Source organism: Octodon degus, unplaced genomic scaffold (assembly GCF_000260255.1).
Source record: "Octodon degus isolate 3935 unplaced genomic scaffold, OctDeg1.0 scaffold00087, whole genome shotgun sequence".
NCBI classification, from domain to species: domain Eukaryota; kingdom Metazoa; phylum Chordata; class Mammalia; order Rodentia; family Octodontidae; genus Octodon; species Octodon degus.
Window position 1 is genome coordinate 6,228,295 of NW_004524663.1, and position 26,290 is coordinate 6,254,584.

At 46.4% G+C, this 26,290-nt stretch overlaps 1 protein-coding gene across 1 annotated transcript; it reads left to right on the forward strand.

The window, feature by feature from the left end:
* The first annotated feature begins 3,174 nt into the window (after nt 1-3,174).
* Dmrt3 (doublesex and mab-3 related transcription factor 3) lies at nt 3,175-21,957 on the forward strand. Its single transcript, XM_004637173.1, has 3 exons — nt 3,175-3,652; nt 17,502-18,496; nt 21,946-21,957. Exons 1-2 carry the CDS (start codon nt 3,202-3,204, stop codon nt 18,464-18,466), a joined length of 1,416 nt encoding a protein of 471 aa, XP_004637230.1. The 5' UTR covers nt 3,175-3,201; the 3' UTR covers nt 18,467-18,496; nt 21,946-21,957.
* Nucleotides 21,958-26,290: the final 4,333 nt, after the last annotated feature.

The following is a 26,290-nucleotide window of genomic DNA, read 5'->3' on the forward strand; positions in this document are numbered from 1 at the left end:
GGGCGAGGAGCAGGACTCCCACGTTTGGAGCCTGAAGTCCTTTCTTAGCAACAACACCTGCATTCCCAGTTCAGATGCATACACACGGTGTGGTTGTGTGCCAGACAAGAAAGACCAGCATACTTTTTGCCCTTTCACTTTTAAAACTTGCCACAATTCTACCTAGTTGTGGTTTGAAAACACAAACACCACCACCCAGAGAATACTAGTGCTTCTAGTCCAGCGAGGTTACGTTTACTTGTAATCCTCCCTCCTCCCTTCCAATTTCTTTGATGATTTTTCCCATACGTGTATAAGCTGCAGGGACTTAGAAGCCGGCCGCTCCTCCTAAATGTGATTCGGACCATATGCTTTCTACATTCATTCCCTCACGGGCTTTTCTTCTCTGCACTAACTGCTAACACGTTATAGTCACCTTGAAATTTCCTCTGCTATTTTCCAATTAAAAGCTTAATAGCCCTGGAAACGGAGTTCATGTGGTGAAGTTTACCATAGCCCCTTGTTCTGAAAGGCTTTCTGCTGGGATCCCATTATGTGCTTGAATAAACCCTTTCTGCAAACAGAAATGGGACTCGGGGTTGTCAGGTGTTGGGTTACAATAGACTTTGAGGCAGGGGACATTTTACCAACATAAATACAAACCTGTCCCTATAGGGAGATGTTGTCAAATACTGGGATATGGAAAACATTCCCATCAAATATGAGAAAAGGATTATGGCGCTATATCAAATGAGTATTTAGATCTCAGCCCCCAATGTGCACTGGAGTGAAACGGTCCGGGACCAAATAATACTAGACTCTTTGAGTGGCATCAGGGCAAGGTGGCTAGGTGACCGAGGGGGAAAAAGGGGCTCCCCAGGAGTGAAACATGCCCACAGACGTGGTACAGAGCTCTGCTGTTCTCCTTTGTAAAAATTATTCTCATTTTTTCTTATATGTGTCTTGATGATTTGGAGAAAATCGGGAGAAATCTGGGTTTGGAAAAGTTCTTGCTTCTATTTTCCAAGAAACCCAGATAATTCGGTACAAAAGTTCCTAGATCCGGGGCCATGCGAGGCCCTCGGGTCTCCTTAACCTGAAGTGATTCAATGTCACAGCCGCACTTCCCTGGCTTTGGCTCACCGGCCTTGAGTGACCTCTCCCTCATGAACAGAGAGCCACAGACTTCCTTCCAGTTGTAGATTTTAAGACTTCTTTCCCTAGGGAAGAGTAAGAGAAAGGGGATTAGGAGAGGGGGGAAGGAGCGAGGCCACAGGTCCCTGCTCCTTAAGGCCTCGGAATGTTCTCCTAGAGTTAGCCCTCCTGTGCAAGTCTTACCCCCTGCACTCAACCAGGTCAGCCTCTCTTCTCCAACTCCCTGATGGGTTTGAAATCCTGGGGCTTGGAGTTCAAGGGGAATGCAGAGGACAGGATTCCCTTTTAAACCTCCTTCTGGGCAGAGGCTTGACTGCTGAACGCCTAGTGCTTTGCCTGAATTTAAAGCAACTTACAGGGACATTTCCAGGTTGTTGTCTGGGCAGCGTAGAAAAAAAAGCAGCCTGGCCAAGCCACACAGAGAGACTGGGATTGCGTGCTGCCCCGGGGGCCTGGCCTTGCAGTGGACACCTGTGTTCTGCTCTAGCATTAGGTTTGTTCAGGTGGCCAGGGGTGAGCTCAGCGAATGTCCCCAGGACCGCCATCTCACCCCTTTGCACGGTGCCCATGCCCGCCTGCCGCCCTGCCGCAGCCACCATTTTTGTTTGTTGAAAGGGGACTTCAGCAGTTCCTAGGGGTGCATAGTAATAGCCTGCAGAAGGCCCAACAGTAATCCACACAAATACCAGTTTAAACAAAGTTTCATGCTGCTGTTTTGGGCGGGGGCCATCTCATCCTCACCCAAAGATGTTCATGGGTGAATGGGGTCTGTGGGGGTTAACCCGATCTAGTCTCCTTACCTAAGTCACAGGATCTGTAGGGATTTGCATTTGATAACAGGAAACCTACATTTGACAATTCAGTGTTCTTGTGAACGGGGAGATCCTGTCAGGTAACTTTTGGGCAGCTAACCTGTTCTGGTCCCCTGTCTAATCACTTAGCGTCTAAGCAAAACATCCACCAGAGCTATCCTTGGGTCTTTCAAGGCAGAGACCTTTTTCATCTTAAAACAGGGAAGTCGGAGGAAGAAATTAACCTGCAAAGTGGGTTGTCATCCTTAGCCAGAATTTTTTTAAACATTCGTTTTCTTCTGTAGCTATGAAAGAGGGGAAAAATGGGTTACAAAAGGAAGATAAAGAAAAAGCCTAATTTTCCCGAGTCCGTTTCGCCTCTCTACTCCTAACTTCTCCTGCCACTGGCCCTGGGGCTGACGAACCTCAACTCGAAAGCCCATGGCCAGCTCCAGGTCTGGGGTGCGTCTGCAGCGCCACGCAGCTCTGCACGGAGCCGAGTTTCTGCCGCCAAGAGTCGGGATAAAAGAGGCCGAAAGCACCCTGCGTCCAGATCAGGCCTGAAAGGAACAGAAGAACGCGCAGGGGCACCCCACCCTCGCTCTCGCAACCCTCGGGTCCCGCCCTGCGCGCCCCACCGCGTTCGGTTCCGAAAGCTTGCAGTTGCTCCCGCCGCGGGAAGGGTCGCGCGGAGGGCTGGGAGGAGGGGGCCCGTGAGCGCCCCCGCTAGAGTGGCCGGGCTGCAGGCGGCGGGGAAGGTGAAGTGCAGGGACCCCAGGGGTGCAAAGAAGGAGGAAGGAGTTGGGTGGGGAGTACAGGACACAAGGACCCCAGGGGTGGGGGTAGCGGTGGAGGGGAGGAGGGGCCGGGGGAGGGCGGCGGAGGAGGCGCTGGGCCCGGCCGGCGAGCAGAGGCGCTGCAGACAGTTGGCTCAGACCTTAGCCAGAGCTCCGGTCCTCGCCGCGGCCGCCAGCACCTGGGCGGAGGGCGAGGAGCCGGCGTGGTCCTGCGCCCAAAGCAGCCGCGACCCGCGGCCGGGCCCGCCTGAGGACTGGCGGGGCACGAAGCGGGGGGCCGAGGCTGGGCGCTCTACGGGAGCTGGGGAGACTGCAGCTGCCCCGCCCGCCGCACCGGAACGCTCCCAGCCGCCGGGGCTGCGGGACCCCGGGCCCCGCCGCCTGGAGGCCGCCTCCCGAGCGGGCCGCCAGCGCCGGACTCCAGCGCCCGTTGGCCTCGCTCCACCGCCAGCCCGCCAACTCTTCCCAGAGCCCTGGGCATGAACGGCTACGGCTCCCCCTACCTCTATATGGGCGGCCCGGTATCGCAACCGCCGCGGGCGCCTCTGCAGCGTACGCCCAAGTGCGCGCGCTGCCGCAACCACGGCGTGCTGTCCTGGCTCAAGGGCCACAAGCGCTACTGCCGCTTCAAGGACTGCACCTGCGAGAAGTGCATCCTCATCATCGAGCGGCAGCGGGTCATGGCGGCGCAGGTGGCGCTGCGCCGGCAGCAGGCCAACGAGAGCCTGGAGAGCCTCATCCCGGACTCGCTGCGCGCTCTGCCGGGGCCCCCGCAGCCTGGGGACTCCGCCGCCGGCCCGCAGCCTCCGCCGGCCTCGCAGCCCGCTCAACCGCCACCGCGCCCCGCCGCCGAGTTGGCCGCGGCCGCCGCCCTGCGCTGGGCCTCCGAGCCCCAGCCGGGGACGCTGCAGTCGCAGCTCGCCAAGCCAGGTGAGGACCGTGCGAGTTCGGTGGGTGCGGGCGTCGTCGGGAGCTTGGGAACGTCCGGGCGCCTGCGGTGGCTCTTCTGGGGAGTCACCCTGGCCGGGCCTACCTTCGCGACCCACCGGATTGGTGCTTGCTCTCTGGGAGAAGTCAGCCTAGAATCTGGATCCCGGGAAAGGAGACCCAAAAGGCGGGACTCCGAGCTGGGACTCGGAGGGGGCTTCCCCCGGTTAAAGGGAGCGTGTTAAATTCCTTAGGAAAAAGAGGTCCGGAGGAGACCACTTTTAAACGCGCACACACAGGCACCGCTACCGGCCAAGGTTTTTCTGGCACCGACTGTTAGAGGCCTCAGAGTCGCTCCAGGAGCCGTGATCCAAGGCTTGGCTGACGGAGACAGGACTCGCTTCGCGTGGCCGGGGGACTGCAAAGAGGACAAGTTATCTCCCATCTCCCGTGGCCCTTTTAACTGCGTTCTCAAACTGGTCCCTTGCAGTTTGGTGAAAGAACCTCCTTTAGGACCGATAGCAGAGTAGTAAAAAGGCCCCGAAAGGTTCCTTTGCCTTGTGTGGAGTCAACTCTTTTTGCAGAAATGTTCAGGTACTTTAACACCCACTGCTCAGCTGCTGTGGTTTCAAGAAATAAAAGCAAGACTAGACCCGACCGTGAGGAAAGCTACTTCAGGAAAGCCTTTTCCCTGGTTGTAGGTAGGTTTGGGCCCTAGCCCACTAAAGTCCCTCCCTTGCAACTTTCTTGGCTTTTTTCCCTCTGTTCCCTTCTCATCTTCTGTAGCGTTTTAGGGAAAATAGATCTGTTTGAGGAGCCCTAACTCTAATCCTAACCCCACCCTTGCCATCCCGCTTCCTGGTCTAGGCATAACCTCTCAGTCTGCTTCCTCCTGGGAAAGCTCTAGTTTTGGTCCTCATCCTGTCCAACCAGCCAGGGCGCCTGGAATTAGGTGGACTTGAGTTTGGTGTCTCCCTTAGACTCGGGCAAATGTACAAAAGGAGAAAAAAAATGGTCTTCTCAGAAGAAGGGGTGTGCTGGAATTAGAAAAGAAAGGCCCCGTGCCTTACTTTGAGTACAGCTGAGGGTAGAGCAGCTACTACACCTCTTCACCCTCAAGAACAGTCCCCTGGCTTCTGGAGAGAGGCTTTGAGAACCACTGGACTGCTTCGTGGGGCTGGGGGTATCTGCACCGTGGGCTTTGTAGTGACTTGAGGGGTGACCTAAGAGGGTCCGTTCCTTGCCCCTTACTCAGGCCTGAGGTGCTGAGAATAGCTTATGTGAGGTCGGGACTGGGGGCCTTAAGGAGAGAGTTTGCTGGACATAGATTCAGTGAGTATTTAATCCAAGTGAACAGAGATGTGTTTTTCTGAGGCTTTCTCCATAGTTGTCTCTCTTTGTCTCTGAACTTCTTACATTTATGGATTTGCCTAGAGTACTAGAGAGGGTCAAAGAGAGGTTTTTGTTTTGTTTCATTTTGAGTTGTTTTGTCACATTCCCTTTAGGAAAGAACAGATAACCAGCAGATCCACTGTAGCAGTGATTCCATGATAAAGTGTTAATTTTTCTGTTTCCAGTTTCCTGACCCTGTTCCCCTAGGACTGGAGCAGGAGTCTGAGTTAATAGGAGAGGTAGCATTTTTCATTGGCCACCTGTCCCAGCGGCTTACTGCGATAAGGCATTCTGTGTGTTTCATGGCTCTTGTTCGAGACACAATTCCTTTCCCTCCTGTGCCCTTCTGATTTTTGGGCTGGTCACAAAACCCACAGCTACTCTGGAAGGGGGAGGAATGAGGATGGCAGGAAAACAGCGGAGCCTTAGGACACAGCTTGGGGAGAATAAAAAAAAGGGCAAAGGATTTCAGTGGGACAAATGGGACAAATCCGACCTGGTGCTTTCTTCCTCTCCCCAAGCATCCAGGGATCATGTTAGCTCTCAAAATTGAAAGCAAGTGATTTGCAAGCAGCGGTCAGAGTGATGACTTCAGGGGACTGCACTGTCAGCAACGGAGGGCTCAGTTCCCAGCCAGTCACTCCGTATGCCTTATAAGTTAAATGACACAACTGGTATTTTCACCTTTTAGTTGGTTTGGACATATAAGTCCATGTTGGAAAAAAAAAAAAAAGCCAGTCCCTGATCAGATGAGGCTGGGACTAGAAAAGAGCAAGTTTCATTTTCCACTAGGAATACGAGCAAGCAAGAGGACCTGTTCCATGTAGAACACAGAAAGAGAAAGTCTACTTGGCGTTTAGAGGAAACCTTTGGTTGAGACTTGCTGCATGTGAGACCCATTTTGGCACCGTTTTATAATGTGTTTGTAACATACCATGCATATTTAGAAGCGTATCTGATACTCCTGGGGAAGTATTTCACTCCATATAAGCACTGAGCTAAGCTCTATATGGATGGTAGGTCTGCGTGTATAATCAATACTCACACTCTCAGGCGTCTAAATATTCAACAGCAAATCATGTAGATCTACTCTGTGAACTTTGATTCTCAAATGTAGCTCTGTCTCTGTAGGCACAGGGACCACTTTAGGGCTAGCTGTGCAGAGATAGTTTTCCTTGGATCCAAAGGCAAGTGCACCAGCTCATGGAGTCTTTTTCTTCTGCAGAAGTCTTTGAACAAAGCCCATGCCTTAGGGAAGAGTACCTTTGCTCATCCCCTTAGAGAAATACCACCAGGTTCAGGGCACATTAATGCCAAAACAAAGTTTTGACAGCAAAAGAAATCTTTCCAAATTCTGCCTCAGATTCTTTACAGGAATGGGGATGATTTTATCTAATGGTGGAAGATGCATTGTGGCTTTTGGGGGAATTTCCCCATTTCCTTGGTGACTGTATTCTTTCTGAGTAGAGATTTCTCCTACTATTTGTTTACCATCTATGACAGGCCCAGAATTAATTAGATTTTGATTGAAGACAAATTCTGACTTAAGCTTCTTAATTCGTACTATGGAATTCGTTTATTCTGAATTCCCTTTTACGTCTGCCCTCACCCCTCCCCCAAGAAGCTGTCCCAGCAAGCAGGACGTCTTTCAGCAGTTAGTGTCCCTGAATCAGCAGTCTCAGCCAGCCATGCCAGCCGCTCAGAACTGTGGGCTCCGGAGTTGAGGGAATCTTAGGGTCACGGCCAAGGTGAGACGCTGCAGTCACATCCCTGCACTGTACTGGCTTCCCTGCCTGGACTTTGCCTCTCGGAGAGTGTACTGGGTGTCAGATACCTGGAGAGAAGAGATCGGTGACTGCTGATTTTTCCCAGATCTAGATCTGCTATCAAAATAAATATGCATACAAATTTCAGTGTTCTTATGGGAAAATGAATTTGAAAACATTTGGTTAGGAATAGAAGAAGAGCAGGATTAAATAAGAAGGTAGAATCTCCTTTCGGGTTTATTTCTTCTGAAAGGAACTACAGAGTAACTAACTAGAAGAAAGCAGTTAGGAGGTCTTGTAAATCTGCCTTTATTTTAACCTCTGCCTCTCAACTCCCAGAATCATCACGCTTGCTCTAGGATTTACAGCTCCAGCTTGACTGAGTTTTCCCCCTTATTTTGTTTTTGTTTGTTTGTTTGTTTTTGGCGGAACCTGGGATTGAACTCAGGCCCTTGCACTTGCCAGGGAAGCACTTATTCCACTGAGCCATCTCCCCGGCCCATTTCCCTCTTATTTTGAATTTTACTTTTATTTATTTTTTGAAAGAAAAACATGTTCAAGTATAAGAAATATTACAGGAGTACTCATCCAGGCTAGGAAGGAAAACCCTCTCTGCCTGCAGGCCAGGAGGAAGGAAGAAGCAGGAAAGAAAGAAAAACTGTCTATGAAATACACCTATGGATAGAAAAACTAGCTCTGGTTTTAAGATCATTTAACTTGAGGTAAGGCCTTAAAAAACAAAACCAACAAGATAAAAAGGAATAAGTGGTGATACTGCTGTCTACTTCAAAGCATAACTGGAGCTGGCTTGGTACTAGTAGAAGCCCTGGCCTTGCTTGTAGAAGCGAGGTGGCTACCACTGCTTTGCTGGGAGGTGGGGTGAGGTAGGATGGGAACAGCCAGCTCTCCTCTCCCTCCAGGAGTGCTTGGGCTCCAGAGAGGTGAGAGGCCAGTGGGGCTGGGCTCTGAGGTGAGGCCTCAGGGACTGTCGCTGTCCTGCTCTGCCTGGGTTGTCTGTCGGGGACCAGCGCTGCCTACCACCGGCCTGTCGGCTCCTGTCAGCCAGAACTCACCCTGCTTGCTGTCTCTGGCTTCTCCCTCCCAATCCTTTCAAAGCTAGGAGTTTGGAGGAAGTGAATTGCCAAATCAGCAAAGACCCTGCAAATAACCAGAAAGAGAAGATGGTGAGCATTGCGTGGAACATGCAGTAAAAATCCTTCATGATTCATCTGAAGTCCAAATTTAGCTGGGGTCCTGTTGCTCTGTCTGGCCACTCTGCGTACTGGGCCACCAGTCTATCTGCAGGGCCAGGGCCTACAGGAGGGACAGTGGGGAGGCTGGTGTCCATCTTGTGGAGCTGCAGGCAATGGGTGGCGGAAAATCAGAGTCTCGATGTCTAGAAACCAGAGTCCACTGCCCTCGGGAGAGAATCACCCCTTAGCACACCCCCTCCGGTTACAAATGTGGACAGCCGCACTCTCCACTTACACAACCAGCTTTTCTTTATTTCTGATGGATGAACTCCTGGGTTTAAAAGATTACAGTAATCATAGGAGGACAGTGTAAATCGAATCTGATAGCAATAACTTTCAGAGAAGGTCAGGCTCAAGTGAAATGTTACCAAGCAACAGGCATTTTGTTTGCAAAATACAATCAAAGAGCATTGATGAGAAATTCTTGGCTGCAGCCAGTCAGCACTTTCTGCTAACAGCTTTACAGAGGGAAAGAGAGTAAATCTTCATAAATCAGAGTCCCCAGAGGACTTGGAGCCCTTTCTGGAAATGTTGCATTTCTCCCTGACAGGGAGGAGGACAGAGCCCAGTGTAAATCTATTTGCTGCTGCCTGCCTGCCTCCTCTTTCCTGTTCCTGCTTTCTTCATTTCTTTTACCTTTTAACCTGTTGCAGTCCCCTTAGCTATTCACCACTGGGTCCTTGGCAGCAAAAGAAATCCTTTCCAAATTCTTGTGTGCTCCTATGTGACTCTGATGTGTAGTGGCCTTTGGCCATCACAGGTCCACTACATGTGGTTGTATCAGGTCCTGACCCAAGTGTCCTACAGCACTGAATCAGCCACCGCTTTGCCTTCTCAGAAATGGCCCACAGGAGTAGGTAGTTTGTTTTCCATTTTGTTATATAGGTAAGCAGCTATTTTTTAAAAAACACACAGTTAAATACCAAGTAACAGTAATAATTAATCATGACAAACTTAACATTGAGCAACAGTTGTTTATGGTCTACAGTCTCTTTTAATTACAGTTATTAGGCAGATTTATTAGGCATAAATTTACAAAGCTGAGACTGGTGTTCTACTTTTTGCCACTGTTATTGCTTGGTTTAGTCCAGTGTGGGTATCTGTAGCCTCTGGTCTTTCTGTGTGAATGTTCATAACAATGCTTCCTCTGTAGAGACACTGTTGTGTGCTTAGCTGCCGACCTTCACGTTACTTGTGTTTTACTGTAAACTATGAGCAACTGAGCCAATGACTTAGGATTTTGCAAGAGATTAGTGAGTAACTGTAAGACTCATTGGCCAAGATGAAATTCTTTGATCACGTGCAGATAGCATACCTGGGTGTACAGTGAGGGATTTAAGAGGATTTGTTAAAATAGATGGTACATGAGTAGCTAAATATGTGGATTTTTTTATGTATTTAGTATAGGGACTACAGGGTCTCACTACACAGATCAGACTTGTAGTGATCCTCCTGTTTTCAGGCCCCCAGACACTGGGAGTATAGGCACGCACCACTACGCCCAGTCTCATTTGCTGTCTCAGTGCACCCCTGGGGTGGGGCCAACATGTACATGTGTTTTGATAAATACCAAATAAATGGGCACATTTTTCCTCTATTTTTTGGTTAAGTGCTCCCTTTTGAGTCAAGAAAGAGATCAAAACTAAATTTTTGCAACATATATGGAGTCTACTGAGCCATAACCATACTTTGTTAAGCCTAGGTCTTTCTGGACCAGTGTCCTCCAAGAATATTGGGTGCAAGGTCCCAGTATGCTTCCTTCATACATAATTGAACCAGTGTTTTTTGGGTTTTTTTCCTTCTTCTTCTTCTTCTTTTTTTTTTTTTTGGTAGAACCTGGGATTGAACTCAGGCCCTTGCGCTTGGCAGGGAAGCACTTATTCCCCTGAGCCATCTCCCTGGCTTCTGAACCAGTGTTGTTAAGGATTTCTTTCTTTTTATTTTAAAGGAAAAAATCTCACAGGATTTCAAAACAAGATAAAAGTAGTGTAGCAATGGTTAATATATTGCATATTGTTGTCTTTAAATTAGTTACTCAGAGTACAAAATATGGGCATTGGATTGTCCAAACAATATTATCACAAACTTTTCTTTTCAACAAACTAAGTAAAATTATTAGTATAACTATTTAAACTGTTATACACACACACACACACACAAACACACACTATTTGCTTTTCCTTTTTTCTCCATCCCTACAGTCCAATTTCTTTCTTTTTTATCATTCTTCCTATTTTACAGTATCTATTATACATTCTGGACCTTATTTACTCTTTCAGCTTTTTACACGAGTTTGGCAATACAATGCTTACACATGTGCTTCTGGTTTATTGCACTTATGAGTATGGTCACGAGTTGCATCCATTTACCTATATTAGTCTCCAGGTTATCCTCTTTTATGGCTGAGTAGTACTCCACAGGATAAAAAGACACATCTTTTTTATCCATTCTTGAGTTGATGAGCATTTGGGCTGTTTCCACGATCTAAGGACTACAGATTGTGTTGCTGTAAACATGGGTGCACATATATCACTGTGGTATGATGTTTTCACTTCTTCTGGGAAGATACCCAGAAGGGGAAGAGCTGGATCAAGTGGGATTTCCAACCCTAGTTTTTGAGGAATCTCCACACTAATTTCCACAGTGGTTACACCAGTTTACACTCCCACCAACAGTGGAGAAGGATTCCTTTTCTCCATAGTGCCACCAGTGTGTTTGTAATTGGTTAATTTCTTGGTTAAAGTGATTGTTCCCATGGTGAGATAGAATCCAACTGTTTTAATTTGCACCTCTCAAATGACGAAGGATGTTAAACATTTTTTTCATATATTTATTTGCTATTTGCATTTTTTCATCTGACAGGTATATATTCATCTCTCAATGAAGGGTTGTCCCTTCACTCTTTTGGTGGCTTCTCTTGCCTCACAAAAGCTTTTTAATACAATGAGATCCAAGTTCTTGATTCTTTGTGATAGTTCTTGTATGGTTGGGTTTTATTTGTAAAGCCTTTGCCTATACTATTGTCTTTAGGAGTTTTACCTATTCTATCTTCCAGCAGATTTAATGTTTCTGTTTTAATATTTAGATATTTGATATATTTCAAACTTAGTTTAGTACATGGTGAAAGATGTGCGTTCAAATCTATCTTTGATATGTGCAGAGCCGGTTTTTCCAGCACTATTTATTAAAGAGGCTGTCTTTCTTCCAGTGAATGTTTTTGGCACTTTTGTCAAGGATAAGGTGGCTGAGTGTGTCGGGAGTTATTTCTGCATCTTCTAATCTGTTCCATTGATCTTTGCATCTGGTGTGGGTTTTTTTGGCCAGCACCATGCTGTTTTTTATCAAAGTAGCTTTATAATATAATTTCAAGTCAGGGATTGTGATGTCCCCTGTGTTGCCTTTGTTGCTCAGAATTGACTTTGCTATTCTAGGTCTCTTCTCATTTCCAATGAATTTTAGGATTGTTTTCTCTCTGTGAGACATGCTATTGGAACTTCAATTAGAATTACATTAACTCTGTATGACAGTTTTAGAAGTATGGCCATTTTCACTGTATTGGTTCTTTCTATCCATGAGCAAGGGATATCTTTCCATTTTCTAATATCTTCTTCAATCTCCTTTTTCAGATTACTGTAGTTTTCAATGTAGAGTTCTTTTACATCCTTCATTAGATTCTTTCTTTCTTTCTTTCTTTCTTTCTTTCTTTCTTTCTTTCTTTCTTTCTTTCTTTCTTTCTTTCTTTCTTATGTTACAGTGATTTGTAGAAGGCAAAACATGACTAGTTAATTTCACAAGGATTTCTCTCCCAGGAAGAAATGATCTAAATATGAAGATTCACTTCCTGATAAACTTTGTATTTCTATTCATTCCATCTTTTTACCATTCTCCACTTCTTCTGTGAGCTAAAGATAGCAGCAGAAAGTGTAAGAGCTCCTTAGGACCCTGGCGGAGCAGTGGCCTCCAGGATGGCCCGTCCCGCTTCGGTTGGCGCTGCCATTGCCATAACATCGGGACGCTCTGGAGACTCATGTTCCAGAATGCATGACATGATTTTGAAAGGGGGAATCAAATGCAGTGATGACTGCCTTAGGAGTTTCCTCTGTATTCCAGTGTTTTCTGTTTCCCATATATCAGCTATATCCTGGTTTTGTAGATATAATTGGACACGATGTATAAAACCCACAGCATTATCTAAGTCAGAAAGATTTGTTATTATTATACTTGAGAAACATGTTGCTTCACATATGTGGTGCACTTTCTCAAAATATTTGAGATGAGTACATAGTTTTTTCTTTCTTTTACTGAACTGCATTTTCATATAAAAATCCAAAGAAAGCTATAATTTTCTCTCCTCAGTTAAAAATTTTATAATGAAATAAAACCAACAACCTGGTCTTGGAATTCTTTTATTATATATATATATATACACATATATATGTATATATGTATATTTATATATATTATATATATATTTATATATATTATATATATTGAAGTTGATAGCATAGAAACCTTTACACTACTGAAGTTTATTTCAGAGATAGCTATAAGTTTCTCTGTATCAAGAGATATGAAATTGGAACATAGAGTAAGAATTAAAACATATTTAGATATTTTGCATTAAAAATGGTATGTTCTATCACTTTCAATCACTAGTTTGTAATACCAGATTAAATTGATTCCTTTCCCCTCTTTGACCGGTAGCTTTGGCTTCATGTACTCATATACTAGGCTTAAAAATTATCAGTTGAAATATACTATTACTCCTTCTGTTCTAGGAATAAGGATCTCTGTTTCAAGAAGAAAGAGGATAAAGTGTTTCAGGAGTATTTCCTGTTTCGTTTTGCTAGTTGGCAGTTTCACATTTCTGTATCTAGAAAAGCCTTTGTGTTTTAAACCTTGAATGATTTGTAAAGTTCATTTGGGAAAAAACCTGGAGCTGTAAAGAAACACCTGTTATTAAATTACACTTTATCACTGAGCTCACAGCTGACCCTCTGTAATTACTTGTGAAAGTCTGTACTTATAATAGAATAATTTACAATACATTTGGCTTAGGTACAATAATATAACCAAGCCTGAATACCACAAAATTCTGGGTCTGTACACTGTGCCTTTGTGGAGTTGATGTTGGTGGAGTTATTCTTGGTGCCGTAGAGGCCGGCCTTCCTTTGCTGCATCTTGAACCCCAGGACGTTGATGGGGATTCTGCCCTCGCTGCGCCCCAGCAGGACTGTGTGCTGCGCACGTGCATGAACCTGGTTCCTTGCTTTTTTCATCATCTCTCTCCCCCTTGAAGACAGAATAAAGAGAATGCTGAGCCCAGTTGGTTGGAATGCCTTGAATTTGTGGATTCCCGACACTGTTAGATTTTTCTCACTTCTGATCCATGTCCCGAACACCTAGATTGTGAGGCCTTCAGCCCCAAAAAACATGGGGAGTGCAGGTGTTTAGCACAAACCCTCACCACTTTTAGGAAATGACCACAAGGGTATGGGAGACTGGCATGGCCTGGTAGCTGGGGGAGAGGGTAGCACAATAAATGGAAAATGGCATTGCCCATGGACCTCACAGTTGCTGAACAAGCTGGCAGCCATGTAAGAGCCCACTGAGGCTTGTTCTACAGAACTTAGGAAAATAGGTACAAAAATGGAATTTTGTAGTTTGACCGATAGTCTTGTCATCTTGTGTCCAGTTGATTGGGACAGTCTCTCTGTTGCCACCTTGGGCAAAGTAGATCCTTGTAATGCAAATAGATTAGTCAGAACATCATTCCCTAACTCTTCTCACGAACCTGCTCTCTGGGCCGCTTTCTGCCGAGGGCTGTGGTGTGAGATCGGAGCCCAGTCCTGCCTGGCTCCATTCTGAAACTCCGACAGCCTTGGAATTGGGAATTTGGTTGAGAGACCAAATTCAGTATTTTCCCAAAGTGTTTCCAGTGTTTGAAAATTTACCTTTCTATAACACAAAGCTTTATTTATGTATCTATGGGGGCCACAAGGGGGAGGTCAGCCACAAAGCTCTTTTTTAGGTTCCTGTATTTATTTTGATAATAGTTGAGTTTTGCCCTTTGTAGCTGTGCTGATATACCCTTGATTTCTGTGAAGCATCAGTCATTTTTCTTGCTTTAAAAAATCTTAGTGTCTCCTATGTTTGTATGACAGTCATGTTACTTTTAGACTGTAGATAACAATTCATCATTTTAGCACTGAGAATTAAGCAGTAAGTACCTGTGCAGTGTCATACAACCACCGTACTATGCATCTCCAGTAATTTTTATCATCTTAAGCTGAAGCTTCACGTACGTCGGATTGTAGTAACAGTTGATCTCTCACTGACGACCATCCTCCTTTCTGTCTCTATGAATTCATCCATCCTTCGTATCTGTAGAAGTGAAATCATGCTGTTTGTCTTTTGTACCAGCGCATTTTCAAGGCTTATCCACGTTGTCTCATGTATCAAAATTTCATGGAAGCTGAATGACATTCCATTGTATGTATAGACATTTCATTTATCCATTCATAACCCGGCGGGCATTTGGGTTGCGTCCACATTTTAGCTATTATGAATGATGCTGCTAGAATATTGGTGTGTAGCACATGTCATATTTGATGCTTACAGAGCCGACTTGGCCAAGTTTGTCTTTTCCCTTGAACCTGCATCTTATTTCCCCCACAAGATAATACAGTGCACATATTAGGACACTGCCTGCTATTTTCCACTGTTTTTTTAAACTCTGTTTCGCTCAGAGTCTTGCATATTATAGAGGTATGAGTACTTGAAGTTGATAATAATGAAACAAGATAAAGAAATATGAAAAATGTTTTGAGATACGTAGTATTTTGAATATTATGTTATGTCCTTATATACATGCAGAAAGTACTTGAGTTGTTTTTCCCAAGCTCCTTTAACAGGGGCCAGAATCCACTTGTATGCTTATTTCCTTTCTTAGTTAACATACTATCACTTTCTGCTCATCTTCAATTGTGTGATAATAAGAGCAACAGGCATGATGTATGTATGGGCCTCGGGTGAGGAAGATTTCAGTAGGTCTGTCTGGGCTGGCGAGATAGCTCAGAAGCGTAAAGCACCTGCTTAGGCAAGCTTAGGCAAGCACAGGGTTTGATCCCGGAATCACATCATACTCCAGGCCCGCCCCCAGGGCCGGCTAAATGGGCCGGAGTCCAGGTGTAATGGTGCATGCCTGTAATCCAAGCACTGGGGAAGCTGAAAACAAGAGAATCACTATGGGTCCAAGCTGCATAGTGAGACCCTGCAACAACCAAATACGTTAAAAATAAATAGGTCTGTCTGATTAAACGTGAGCTTAGAGAAGTTTTTCTGCTGTTGCTTTTGTATTTGGATCAAGGATAAGGAGTTCAAATACTACAATAAGTGGGAGGTAAAAGCTGAATCTCCTATCCTAGGAAGTTGTAAGGGAAGATATGGGGAGTTTCTCTTACAGAAATAGACCTTTATCCCAGAGTGGTTATGAAAAGCAAAGACAGCTTTATATACGTGAACTGCAAATGAACCTCACGGCGGAAACCTTACCTTTTGTGTTGAAGAAAGAAGAGGATTAATTGAAGTGCAAATTTGGGAGAAGTATCAATTTGTGTCACACATGATGGAAAGTTACAGTGATGTAGTCGTACAATATCTTATAATACATTTCCTTAAGCTGAGCACAGATTTGTTGCTTTGGGAGGAACAAAAAGTTTTGCTTTGCGGTGATACGTAAGATACATGTTGGATTAGAACATTCCTAAATGAGCCTTTGTTTAAGGCTTTTAAAGTAAATAACAACACACACGAGGAGACGGTTTCTAGCCTTGCTTGGATGAAACGTTGCTGGCTGGCTCTCCGACATAATCAGGTGTTCACAGAGAGAGTGACAATGGCACCATTCAGGCAGGGCAGTAGAGCACACAGGCTAACCGATTGTTCATAACCTGACAACTGGCTGGGGCATTAAGAATGCACGGACTGAGGTGTCATAACTCATACTTTCTTTAAAAGAAAGGACAAAAATCTTTTCCCATACAGCCTGTAGTAGTGATATGCTCTCTTAGAAAGATCTGTTAGAATTCACCTCTCCAAAGCAAACCACTCTCATCCACTCCTTTCTGCCTGCTTAGCATTGCACGATAGACTTTTCAGGGGTACTCTTTTAGGTCAAAATGTGAAATTTAAAACTGGTTTGTTGCACAGTAATTCTCAGCTTTATTTTGGGAGCTTTTTCTTCTTTTAATATAATTCATGAAGCAATCCTAAGGCCTTTCCGTGAACCTTGCCAGTGGATCACGCAATCATGCCTGCGTCTTCCCTTCGTGGCCCTGAGCTGTGGATACCTCACTTCACTGACAGACAGTACTTTCTGGGTCATCACACAAACCCTGTCCACCTTCCCCCTCAGCAGCGCCTGACCTGCCATCCACAATTCACAGCTGATTTTGCTTGTCCTCTAGTGCCAGCCTCAGGCAACTGAGTCTTCCAGGCCCCAGTGGCTTTTAAAGAAAGATTTCAACTGGCTTTCACTCTGGCAGTTACATTACGTAGACATTGTCCGTAACAACCTGAGGAAACATACCACCTGGCTTATGACATGTATTTAACCCAGAATTACCATTGGGAAAAGCGCCTTTCAAGTACTAAAATCTCCTGTGGCTATGTGGGTTATACTCCAGCTGATGATGGTTTTCCTTTTCTTTTTAGTAAAAGGCGAAAGATTTATACGATCTGAAGAGAAACCAGAGTATCCTTTTCTTTTTTAAATGTATTTGGTACAGGGTCTCCCAATGGAGCCGGACTCATAGTGTTCCTCCTGTTTTCAGCCTCTCCAGCGCTGGGATTATAGACATGTGCCACCATGCCTGGACTCGGTAGCCCACTCTGCACGCTTCAGGGGGTAGGGCCGGCACAACACGTGGTGCTGGGGATCGAGCCTGGGTCCCTGCCTTTGCCTAAGCAGGTGCTTAGTCTGCTGAGCTATCTCGCTGGCCCTTGATGATGGTTTTTCTACAAGAGGATGCTTCATCTATAGAAGGGAAGCAGATAAACAAGCCAGAGGTCATTTGCCCATTTTTCCTTGGGGGTCCTTGCAGGGGTGCCCTGGGTTGGTGCTGTGGGGTGACTATTGCCGCTATCACAGCCCAGTCTTCTATGGCCGTGCATTTGTAGCCGTTCTGTTCTGAGGGCAAGCATCCTGCTTGTAGCATTCTGAGAAACCACTCTGATTTCTAAGAGCTTAATTCACAGGATTTTTTTTTCCGTTTGCCAATGACCTATTGTGGATTTCTGTTTTCTAGGCTGGCAGCATGGGATCACCCACTGACACGCATTTCCTCTCCCAGGAAGCTGTGTCCAGTTTTCTCCTGAGCACATCTGTTGCTCTTTATGCGCACCAAGAATGGATTAACCCAGCTGTCCTTTCATTTTCAGATTTAACTGAAGAACGCCTTGGGGATGGCAGCTCTGCAGACAACACAGAGGTTTTCAGTGACAAAGATGCTGACCAGAGGAGCTCCCCAGACGTGGCCAAAAGTAAGGGTTGCTTCCCTCCTGAAAGTCCTGAAATAGTGTCTGTGGATGAAGGTGGCTATGCTGCCCAGAAAAATGGAGGCAACCCTGAGAGCCGCCCAGAGAGCCCCAAGTACCACACGGAACAGAACCACCTCCTGATCGAGGGCCCATCTGGAACCGTCTCTCTGCCCTTCAGCTTGAAAGCCAATAGGCCACCTCTTGAAGTGTTAAAAAAAATCTTCCCCAACCAGAAGCCCACGGTGCTCGAGCTCATCCTGAAGGGCTGTGGGGGGGACCTGGTGAGTGCCGTCGAGGTCCTCCTGTCCAGCCGGTCCTCGGTGAGCGGAGCCGAGCGAACTTCTGCAGAAGCCGAGAGCCTCGTGCTGCCCTCCAACGGGCACATCTTTGAACACACCTTGAGCTCCTACCCCATCTCCTCATCCAAGTGGTCTGTGGGCTCAGCCTTCCGAGTCCCAGACACGTTGAGGTTTTCCGCAGACTCGAGTAATGTTGTCCCCAACCCCTTGGCTGTGCCTCTGCAGCACCCTTTCCCCCAGCCGCCCCGGTATCCACTAATGCTGAGGAATACGTTGGCGAGAAACCAGTCCAGCCCCTTTTTGCCCAATGACGTCACCCTGTGGAACACCATGACCTTGCAGCAGCAGTACCAGCTGAGATCCCAGTATGTCAGTCCCTTCCCTGGTAACTCCACCAGTGTCTTCAGAAGCTCACCTGTCCTCCCTGCCCGAGCCACAGAGGACCCGCGGATCTCCATCCCGGAGGATGGGTGTCCAATTGTGACAAAGCAGTCCCTTTACACAGAGGAGGACTATGATGAGCGGTCCGACTCCTCAGACTCTAGAATCCTCAACACATCGTCCTAAAGTGGGACTGGATGGGCAGTGACCCCTGGGGTAGCCCAGGAGAGGCCACATCTAGTGTACCCCTTTCCTTCTGTGACTCTGCTTGATATTCTATACATTAGCAATAAAACATAACTTATTTAATTTCTTGCACTTCACTGGAAAATGCCAAATAGCTCTGCTCTGTGGCTTTAGTGCTGAATGTTTATTGTAAAAGAGAGTCTAATGCTAAGAGTAGTCTTGGGGAGGCTGGTCCATGGGAGATTTCTTTGGGGATGCAAAGCTGAAGGTCAGCCTTGATCCAAAACTCAACCTGGGATGTTAAGTAAAACAGTATACTTGAATGCAATTTTGTAAAAGGGGATTCCTCAGGATATGTGAGGCCTAAAGGAAGTGGCTTGGTGGCAAATGGACTGTAAACAGGGACATTATATTTGTACACTAAAAAAAGTCCTTCTTGCATTTTAAAGAGAGCCTGCACTTCAGAACTTCCGAATCTAGTGAACTGCTCAGGCTTGGACAGTTTTCAGAGACAAACTCCATTAAGAATTCTTCTTTTCTCATGGCTGAATTGAAACATGTGCGATGTCAATGTAAAACCCATCACAGCTGTGAACTGCATGAACTGTATTGTGAAATGAACACAAGATTACGCTTGTCAGGTTAATGTAGCATGCTAAGGACTCTAGAAAAAATAAACTAAGGAGATGATCTTGGTTTATGTCATTTCTGCTTGTAGAAAGAGACTTTAAAAATAGAAACTTGGTGTAAAAACTGCTTACTAATCCAGGAGTCAGGAAAAAAGGCAACAGTTAAATGAGACATTTCTTGAGTATGAATGGCACAGTTTTAGAGCTGCAGTCAGAAAACGGAAAACTACTCATCATAGAGTTAATTAATTTCACTCCTTCATCCATTTGTTTCTTCAACAGGTATGTACAGAGTGCCTGCTGGGTATAAGAGTGTGCTCTTGTATTCTTGCTCACGTTACCTATGAGTCCAAGAGAGGTGGAGACTGCAGTGGAGAAGCCCAGGAAAAAGAGTAAAAAATGAAAAACTACAATACATAGTTGAGTGCGGGCTGGAAGTAATATGCTTAGCTCAGAGCTTGACGTGGAAAGTACTCAATACCCGAAAGCTATTGCTTCGGCAACTTTGAATTCCATGTAATACAGATGGGGATTTCCTCTTTCTCACTTGGAGAAGATGCCATTCTCCTTTCAGGTAGAATATTGAGGGCTTTCCCTCTTTTTTGTCAAAGTCCCTTGCGGGCACCAAATGTGGTGATCTTCTCCTTCGTTTCTTTCTAGAACTTCCAAGCAGTGATGTCCAGCGGCGCCCGCACCAACCCCTTCTCTGACTCCCTGTTTCCATTCCTCCAGAGTGCTTGAAAGATACGATGACTGCTTAGGGGAGACAAGCAGTTAGGAAGGTGGGAGGGAAAGGGAATAAGCAAATGAGGAGAAGCCCAGCCAGGACCAGGGTGCAGAGGGAGCTCCCAGTGGCAGAATAAATCTTGACGGGCTCTTAACATGCACTCAGTCTGAGAAGCACCCAGCCCAGGACCGGTCCTGGGACAAAGAGGGTCTTATACAAGACAACCCAACATTTCTGCTTGTTTACATGGGCGTTTCTGGAGAAATTTCTGAGGGGGGCCATTCCTGACATTAATCAAACTGATATGTATTTTATCAGCATACTTTTATCCCAAGAATGTTTAAAAGTAAATAGCTTTTTGTTGCTGAGGTTCTATGCAGACTTGAATGTTCACATGAGAAAGAAATGAGAGAATAATGTTCCCCTGATTTAAAGACACACATTCAGGATATTTTATGTGGCCTCAATGCGCTAATATGTGGGCCTACCTAGACAAATGTATTTGGAAAGGTATTTTCAACTCCAAACTTTTTCCCCATTCATTCAACAAACAACAATGATAAACTACCATGTGACTCTTGCTTCTACAAAGTCTGCTTCTAGATATTACTTCTCCAGGATGAATGACCCAGATGGACACAGCTTGGCTGAAGGATGTTCTTATACCTGAATTTCACCTTCAGACCATCATCAGCACTGACTTCTTTATGGCAGCCAGAGAAATGGGATTATCTGAAAACCAGCTAATTCATGGGCTAGTGCAAGTATGCTTGATCCTCAACATAATCTTCGGAAGAAAGAAATGTTGCTTTGGATAAGGGAGTTCAGGGGTCAGAGGTGAGCACTGGGGCCCCTGAGTACCTGTCAGTTTCTGAACACTGACTTAGCATAAACTTTGCCTTTCACGGCAAACTCCATAGCTGTTTTGTCTCAAGGTTGGGAGAAAAAGCATCTTGAGCCACCTGAGAGAATACAGGATGCTCCAGAAGAGGACAGGTCCCATGTTCCATGCTCTGCCTTCGGTTTTGCTTCTTTGCAGTCCTGATAATAGAAACCCTCTTAGAAAAGTGACAAAACCTCTTAACTCAAACTCAGCTCTCAAAGACCAGCCTGGTCCAGCACATAGATGTCAAGTGCACAGGCATATTCATCTGCCCAGGGCACGCAGTTACTCTTTGGCATGAAACTGAGTATCTGCAGCCACACAGAACAAAGTCACCCAGCTTGAAGTTCAGTTCTGTCTGAAACACACGATATCTGCACGTTTGGCTGAATACTTTCAGTTTTCCTCAGGTGATGAAAACTGTGAGTCAGTCCTGTCTGACGGAAAGTTAGTTCACATTAAAGTGCAGTGTATGTGTCTTCCCTGTGAGGCTCCTCCAGCTCCTAGTCTTTGTGTGAAGGTTTCTATTTTTCATCTGAGGTGTTGTGAGTGTGGGGTGGGTCAGTCAGGTTCTAGATTGTTCTGTCTCAACATAGCTCAGGCATCCAGATGCTGAACTTGTAGTGTGGATGCCTGGCTCCCCTTGTTCAGTTCAAATCCATGCAGCATATTTTTATCATCCTTTCAGGTAATTTGCAAACTCACTGAGATTAGAGAATGATTTTCTTTCTCGTTATGGCCTTGGTTTTTGTCTCAGTTCTACACCAGGTAGAAGAATTGAGGGCTATAAAGTCTCATGCTGAGATTTCGGAATTGTGCCCCATGTTCTCCTTTTCTTTGGCTAAGTGTTTCCATGTTGTAAGCACTCTTAGCAATACCCTAGATCTACTTCAAATAGCTTTAACATTAGTGTCTACTACTAGGTTGAATACATGTTTGGGGTCAGAAATGCTGGTTTCTAGAAACTTCTCGTTGGAAGGAAGCAGACAGCCACACAAATGTGCTGCTCTTTCCCCAAGAAGAAAGCTAGATTTTTTAGGTGCTATGAACCCTTTAAGTTTCATTATTCTCTGTTAACTAGTAACTCTGGAAAGAAATTTTGCCCTGCAGCTTTGAGTTTTAAGAAATGTCAACACTCTTGATGGGGGAGGCGGTGGTGGTTAGTTTCATAAATGAATTGAGAGCCAAGGTTGTATGTGAGGTAAGTGACTTGGTTGAAATTACTAACAAGGCAATGCAGGGGCAGGTGACAGAAATAGGGTAGTGATCCAAGTGGACAATCATCAGGCTTCTAAGAGCCAGAGAAATAGATCTAGAGAAGGGGAGAGAGGTATAGCAGTCAGGTATACAGGGTGTGCTCTCTAAGGACGCCTCTTCCAAGGCTCCCAGTTTGTCCATGGGTGGATTGGGCCGCAGGTGATGGGAGGGGGGCATCTTGGGAACATTTGTTGGGTGGCCAGAAAACAGGCCTTGGCAGCATTTGAACTGACATATTTGAAAAACGAACTTGATTTCACTGTGTACTGTTTCAATGATTCATTCTTTATATGTGCATTTACTCAGCAGAAGTGAGTTGAAAATAAGATGGATGCTGAATTTATATGTTAATTTTAATATTGAAGCTATCCTATATTTGAAGAATAAGACCAATGCTTCAATTTCATTTCTTATGTGGTACTGAATGTTGTCATTACTGGGGGGAAAAATCATTCCCGAATGCATCCTCCCCAAATTCCAATCTCAGAGGACAGCGGGGTCCCTGAAGGGGCAAGCTTGCCTTTTGCTGATGCTCTACTCAGGATGTGCTTCAGCGTTCCCACAGTATCACTTACTACTTCAGTGTCAAGGGTAAATAGTGGTTTTTCCTTTAATTACAATGGAGTTTATTTACTAATTGGATTCTGAGAGTTTGCTGGGATTGTTGGCTTATGTCAACAGTGTCATATATCCCACAGGCAAAGCCGCTGGACTTAACCAAAGGTAAACTGAGCATTTGCTGGGAAAAATTGTCCCTCCAGAAGGCCCCAGTCACTACCTGGTGGTTTGGGACCATGACCTCACACTATACCATGACCTCACACTTACATTGGGCTGCAGATGAAAGAGTCCAAAGGTCGGTGGAAAATTCTCTGGAGGAAAATTTCCTGTTTCCCAGCTGGATGAACAATGACTGTTAAGGAGAGGAGCAGGAGAGTTGGGCCTGAGACCTTCCTCAGTTCCCAGGGCTGCTACAGAGATAGCGATGGCTCGCCTTCTCAGGAGTTGCTGTCTCTCCAGGCAGCCCCTCGCCTCCCTCCCTGGCCTCTGCCTTCATGGGTGCTGGGTGCCCTAGGCTGCTGTAGTGGCTGGATTCTGTGTACCGCACCAAGGGATCCAGCCAATTGGGGCAGAGGAGGGCTCAGGTCCCTAGTGGTTCCCCTTTGTAAATTTGTCAGACTCCAAAAGGTGCCGTTTGGGGAGCAGACTTTCTGCTCCGCACAGAGGAACATCAAGATGTAGCAGAGCTCCTAGGGAAACATAGGAGGGACAAGATATGCGTAAGAAGAGAACAACTTGAGCATTAAAAATAGTTATGGAAACCACAGATAAGTGTGACCCGCTCTCCATTGGCCTGTCCCCTTTGAGAAGGAAGGAAGTGGTTTTGTTAGTTTCCAAAACCATCCATGGGGTTAATGTGAGAATTGCAAGGAAATGCTGGAAAAAGAGGTAGAGAGTTAACCTTCGTTGAGCACCTGCTGTTTGTACCTGTTAGGTTAGCGTTTTCTCCTCTGTGATGTGCTGGAGATGGAATCCTGGGCTGTGAGAGACTAGGCAAGGGTGCCACCCGTGAAGGACAGCTCGGCCCCTATCAGCCTTCCATGGGACCTCAGGTTGCCGCTGATTGTCCCAGCTCCAGGACAGCTCAGGCTCCCAGCAGCCGAGGGAAGATACCATTTGGGGCTGCCAGTTAGGGTTAGACAGCAGCCTGTGGAAAACAAAGCAGGTAGTGGAAGGAACATGCTTGTAGCAGCCTCTGACTTCTGCTGCTTCCTGTCTCTCGGGGCGGCCTGCGCCTCGCCTAACCTCCTGTCTCACACAGTAAGGCCTGTGAGTCCCTGCGGCTTCGCATCTTCAAGAAATACCGTCTAGTGTTGAAAACACTGTATTTACAGTTTTGAAAATTGGAAACATGCTTCGTAGCATTGTTTATTCCCACAGAGGAAATGTTACTAATTCAACACCAATTTATTCAAATTAGCAACTCAAAGCCCTTTTTAGATTTTTTTGGTCTTTTCTAAACAGGGTCTAGGGGCCAGGGAGATGGCTCAGTGGAATAAGTGCTTACCTGGCAAGCACAAGGCCCTGAGTTCAATCCCGGGTTCCACAAAATAAATAAATAAATAAAAATAAACAGGGTCTCACTGTGCACTTCAGCCTGGCCTTGAGCTTACTTTGTAGCCCAGGCTGATCTTGAACTCACAACAATCCTCCTGCTGGGATTACAGGCGTGTGCCACCACACTCAGCCTTTAAATATTATTTTGATAGGTCCAATGATCTAAATCTAACCTAAATGAAAATTCATTTACTAAAAACAAGTCTATCCAGAATTTTGTTTTGCAAAACATGGATTGAAGTTAGATGACACAAAAGCAAGCATTTAGAAGGTTCCTTTTCGGTGCCAGCCATCGTTCTAAATGACTTGGGTCTATTATCTCATTTAATCTCAGTGACCTCGTGAGGCTGGTAGATTACAATATCTATTTGGCAGATGAGAAAACAGCGCTGAGCCTAAAATCCACCCCTTGGATGTGGTTGATGTGGGCTTCGGTCTCACATGTGGATCCAGTCTTTGGCTTAGCGATCTCAGGTGTTTTTGGAACTTCTGGGTCTGCCTCCCATCTCACACTTTCGGCTGGGCCTGAGCACGGCCTCCAGCAGAGTCGGCACCGGAAGCGTGGCCGCGGGAGGTGGTGCGAGGGGTGTGGCTGCAGTGGCACCTCGGGCTGCAGGCAGCGGAGCACCGCAGCATAGGCCGCAGCCAGATTCACGAATTTTCCCGGCTCTGCTGCCCCCTGGAGGTGGATGGAGGTACAGGCATGACACCAGCGACTGCTCCCCTCCAGGGTCCTGTGGGGCCTTCCAGGCCCGAGCCGGGCTGGGCCGGTTTCGGTGGCCTCTGCAGCAGTCCGCCTTCCTCTCCACGGTCCCCGCCGTGCGGTCGGCGTGGCCGCGCCCCCGGCCTGCAGAGAACAACCTGACAGCTGACGGCCCCTATGAACTCACCGATTCTCCAGTGCTGCCGGGAGGAGGAGCAATTTTGAGCTCCTGCTGTATTCTACTTGCTAGGCAAACGCTAGGAAGCCGACGACCGATTCTCAAAGTGTTGGCGATGGCCTGCGGGGCGGAAGCCCCGAGGGGCCACAGTAACGGAGGCCCCGGACGATGCTAACGATGCTAGCCTCCCGGGTCAGGGCCTCTCGGGGGTCCTCTTTCCAGGAATGAGCGCCCTACAGAGAACCCCTGTCTGCAGATAAGCTTTAGGAAACCCAACCTAGCCCCCCCCCCCCCAAAGGGAGGGAAAGAAAAATCCAGCATCCAGAGAATATGTGGCCCGGATGAGTTACCAGCCCTGGCGAGGAGGATTCTCTTGGGGCAAAGCACTTGGGAATTTGTGGGGTCACAGCAGAGTCCCTGGGGAGGGGAGGTGCACACCAGGGCTCGGGAGCAACGCTTTGACTTGAGCAGTTTTCAGGAAATCTCTTAAGGGCTTGGAGTAAGAGGACAGTGATTTACCTTGCAGGCTTGGGAATCAGTTTGATCCATTAGAAGAAAGGATACTCAAGGAGAAAACTGCTTGATTTTTTAAAAGTTGCAGTGGTTTGAAATATCAGAGGAGGATCCAGTCGTTCCAAGTGGGTCGTAGACTGCACATAGAAAAACTCTAGAAGAAATGGTTCTTCTTGGCTAGCTGTTGTTTCTTTAGTGCATTTGATAAAGTTGTGACTTCAAATTATAGTTCATGCCTGGAAGGCGGGGAGAAGAGAGGTGGGAAGGAGGCAGTGAAGACAAAGTGCTCCATAGGTTGGTCCTTCAGCTCCAGCGTGGCCGCCTTGGGAGTGGGTTGAGGGCAGATCTTGGCTCGCAGCTCTACCTCCAGTGAGGGAATGTGGGGAGGACCGGATGAGAGAGTGGAGGCTCTGATTTCTAAGCTGGGCTCCATCTTCCAGGTTAGCTGAGGTTCAGCAGAGCTGTGTTCTTATCCGCAGACTCTTATACCTGGAGAAAGGCCTTGTGGCTGTGGCCTTACTAGCTGAAGGAAACAGCAAATGAGGCTGCACGCAACCTGGCTGCAGGCCCGAGCCAACCCTCAGGTGTATTCTGTGTGACCAGTACAGTTTGTTTTCATTTTCAAATGATTGCCCACACCTACAAATCCGGAAATCTCATATTGGCATTTTTCTAGGTTTTCTGGGAAAAGTAGAAGACCTGGAAATATTGCGTGGAAGCAAGTCAGTTGGCACCTGCTTGCTCCCCCCATCGGTGCCTGGTTCCTGTGTCTGCATTTGGGACAGAGAGAGCGAGGTGCTGGACTTCCTGATCTTT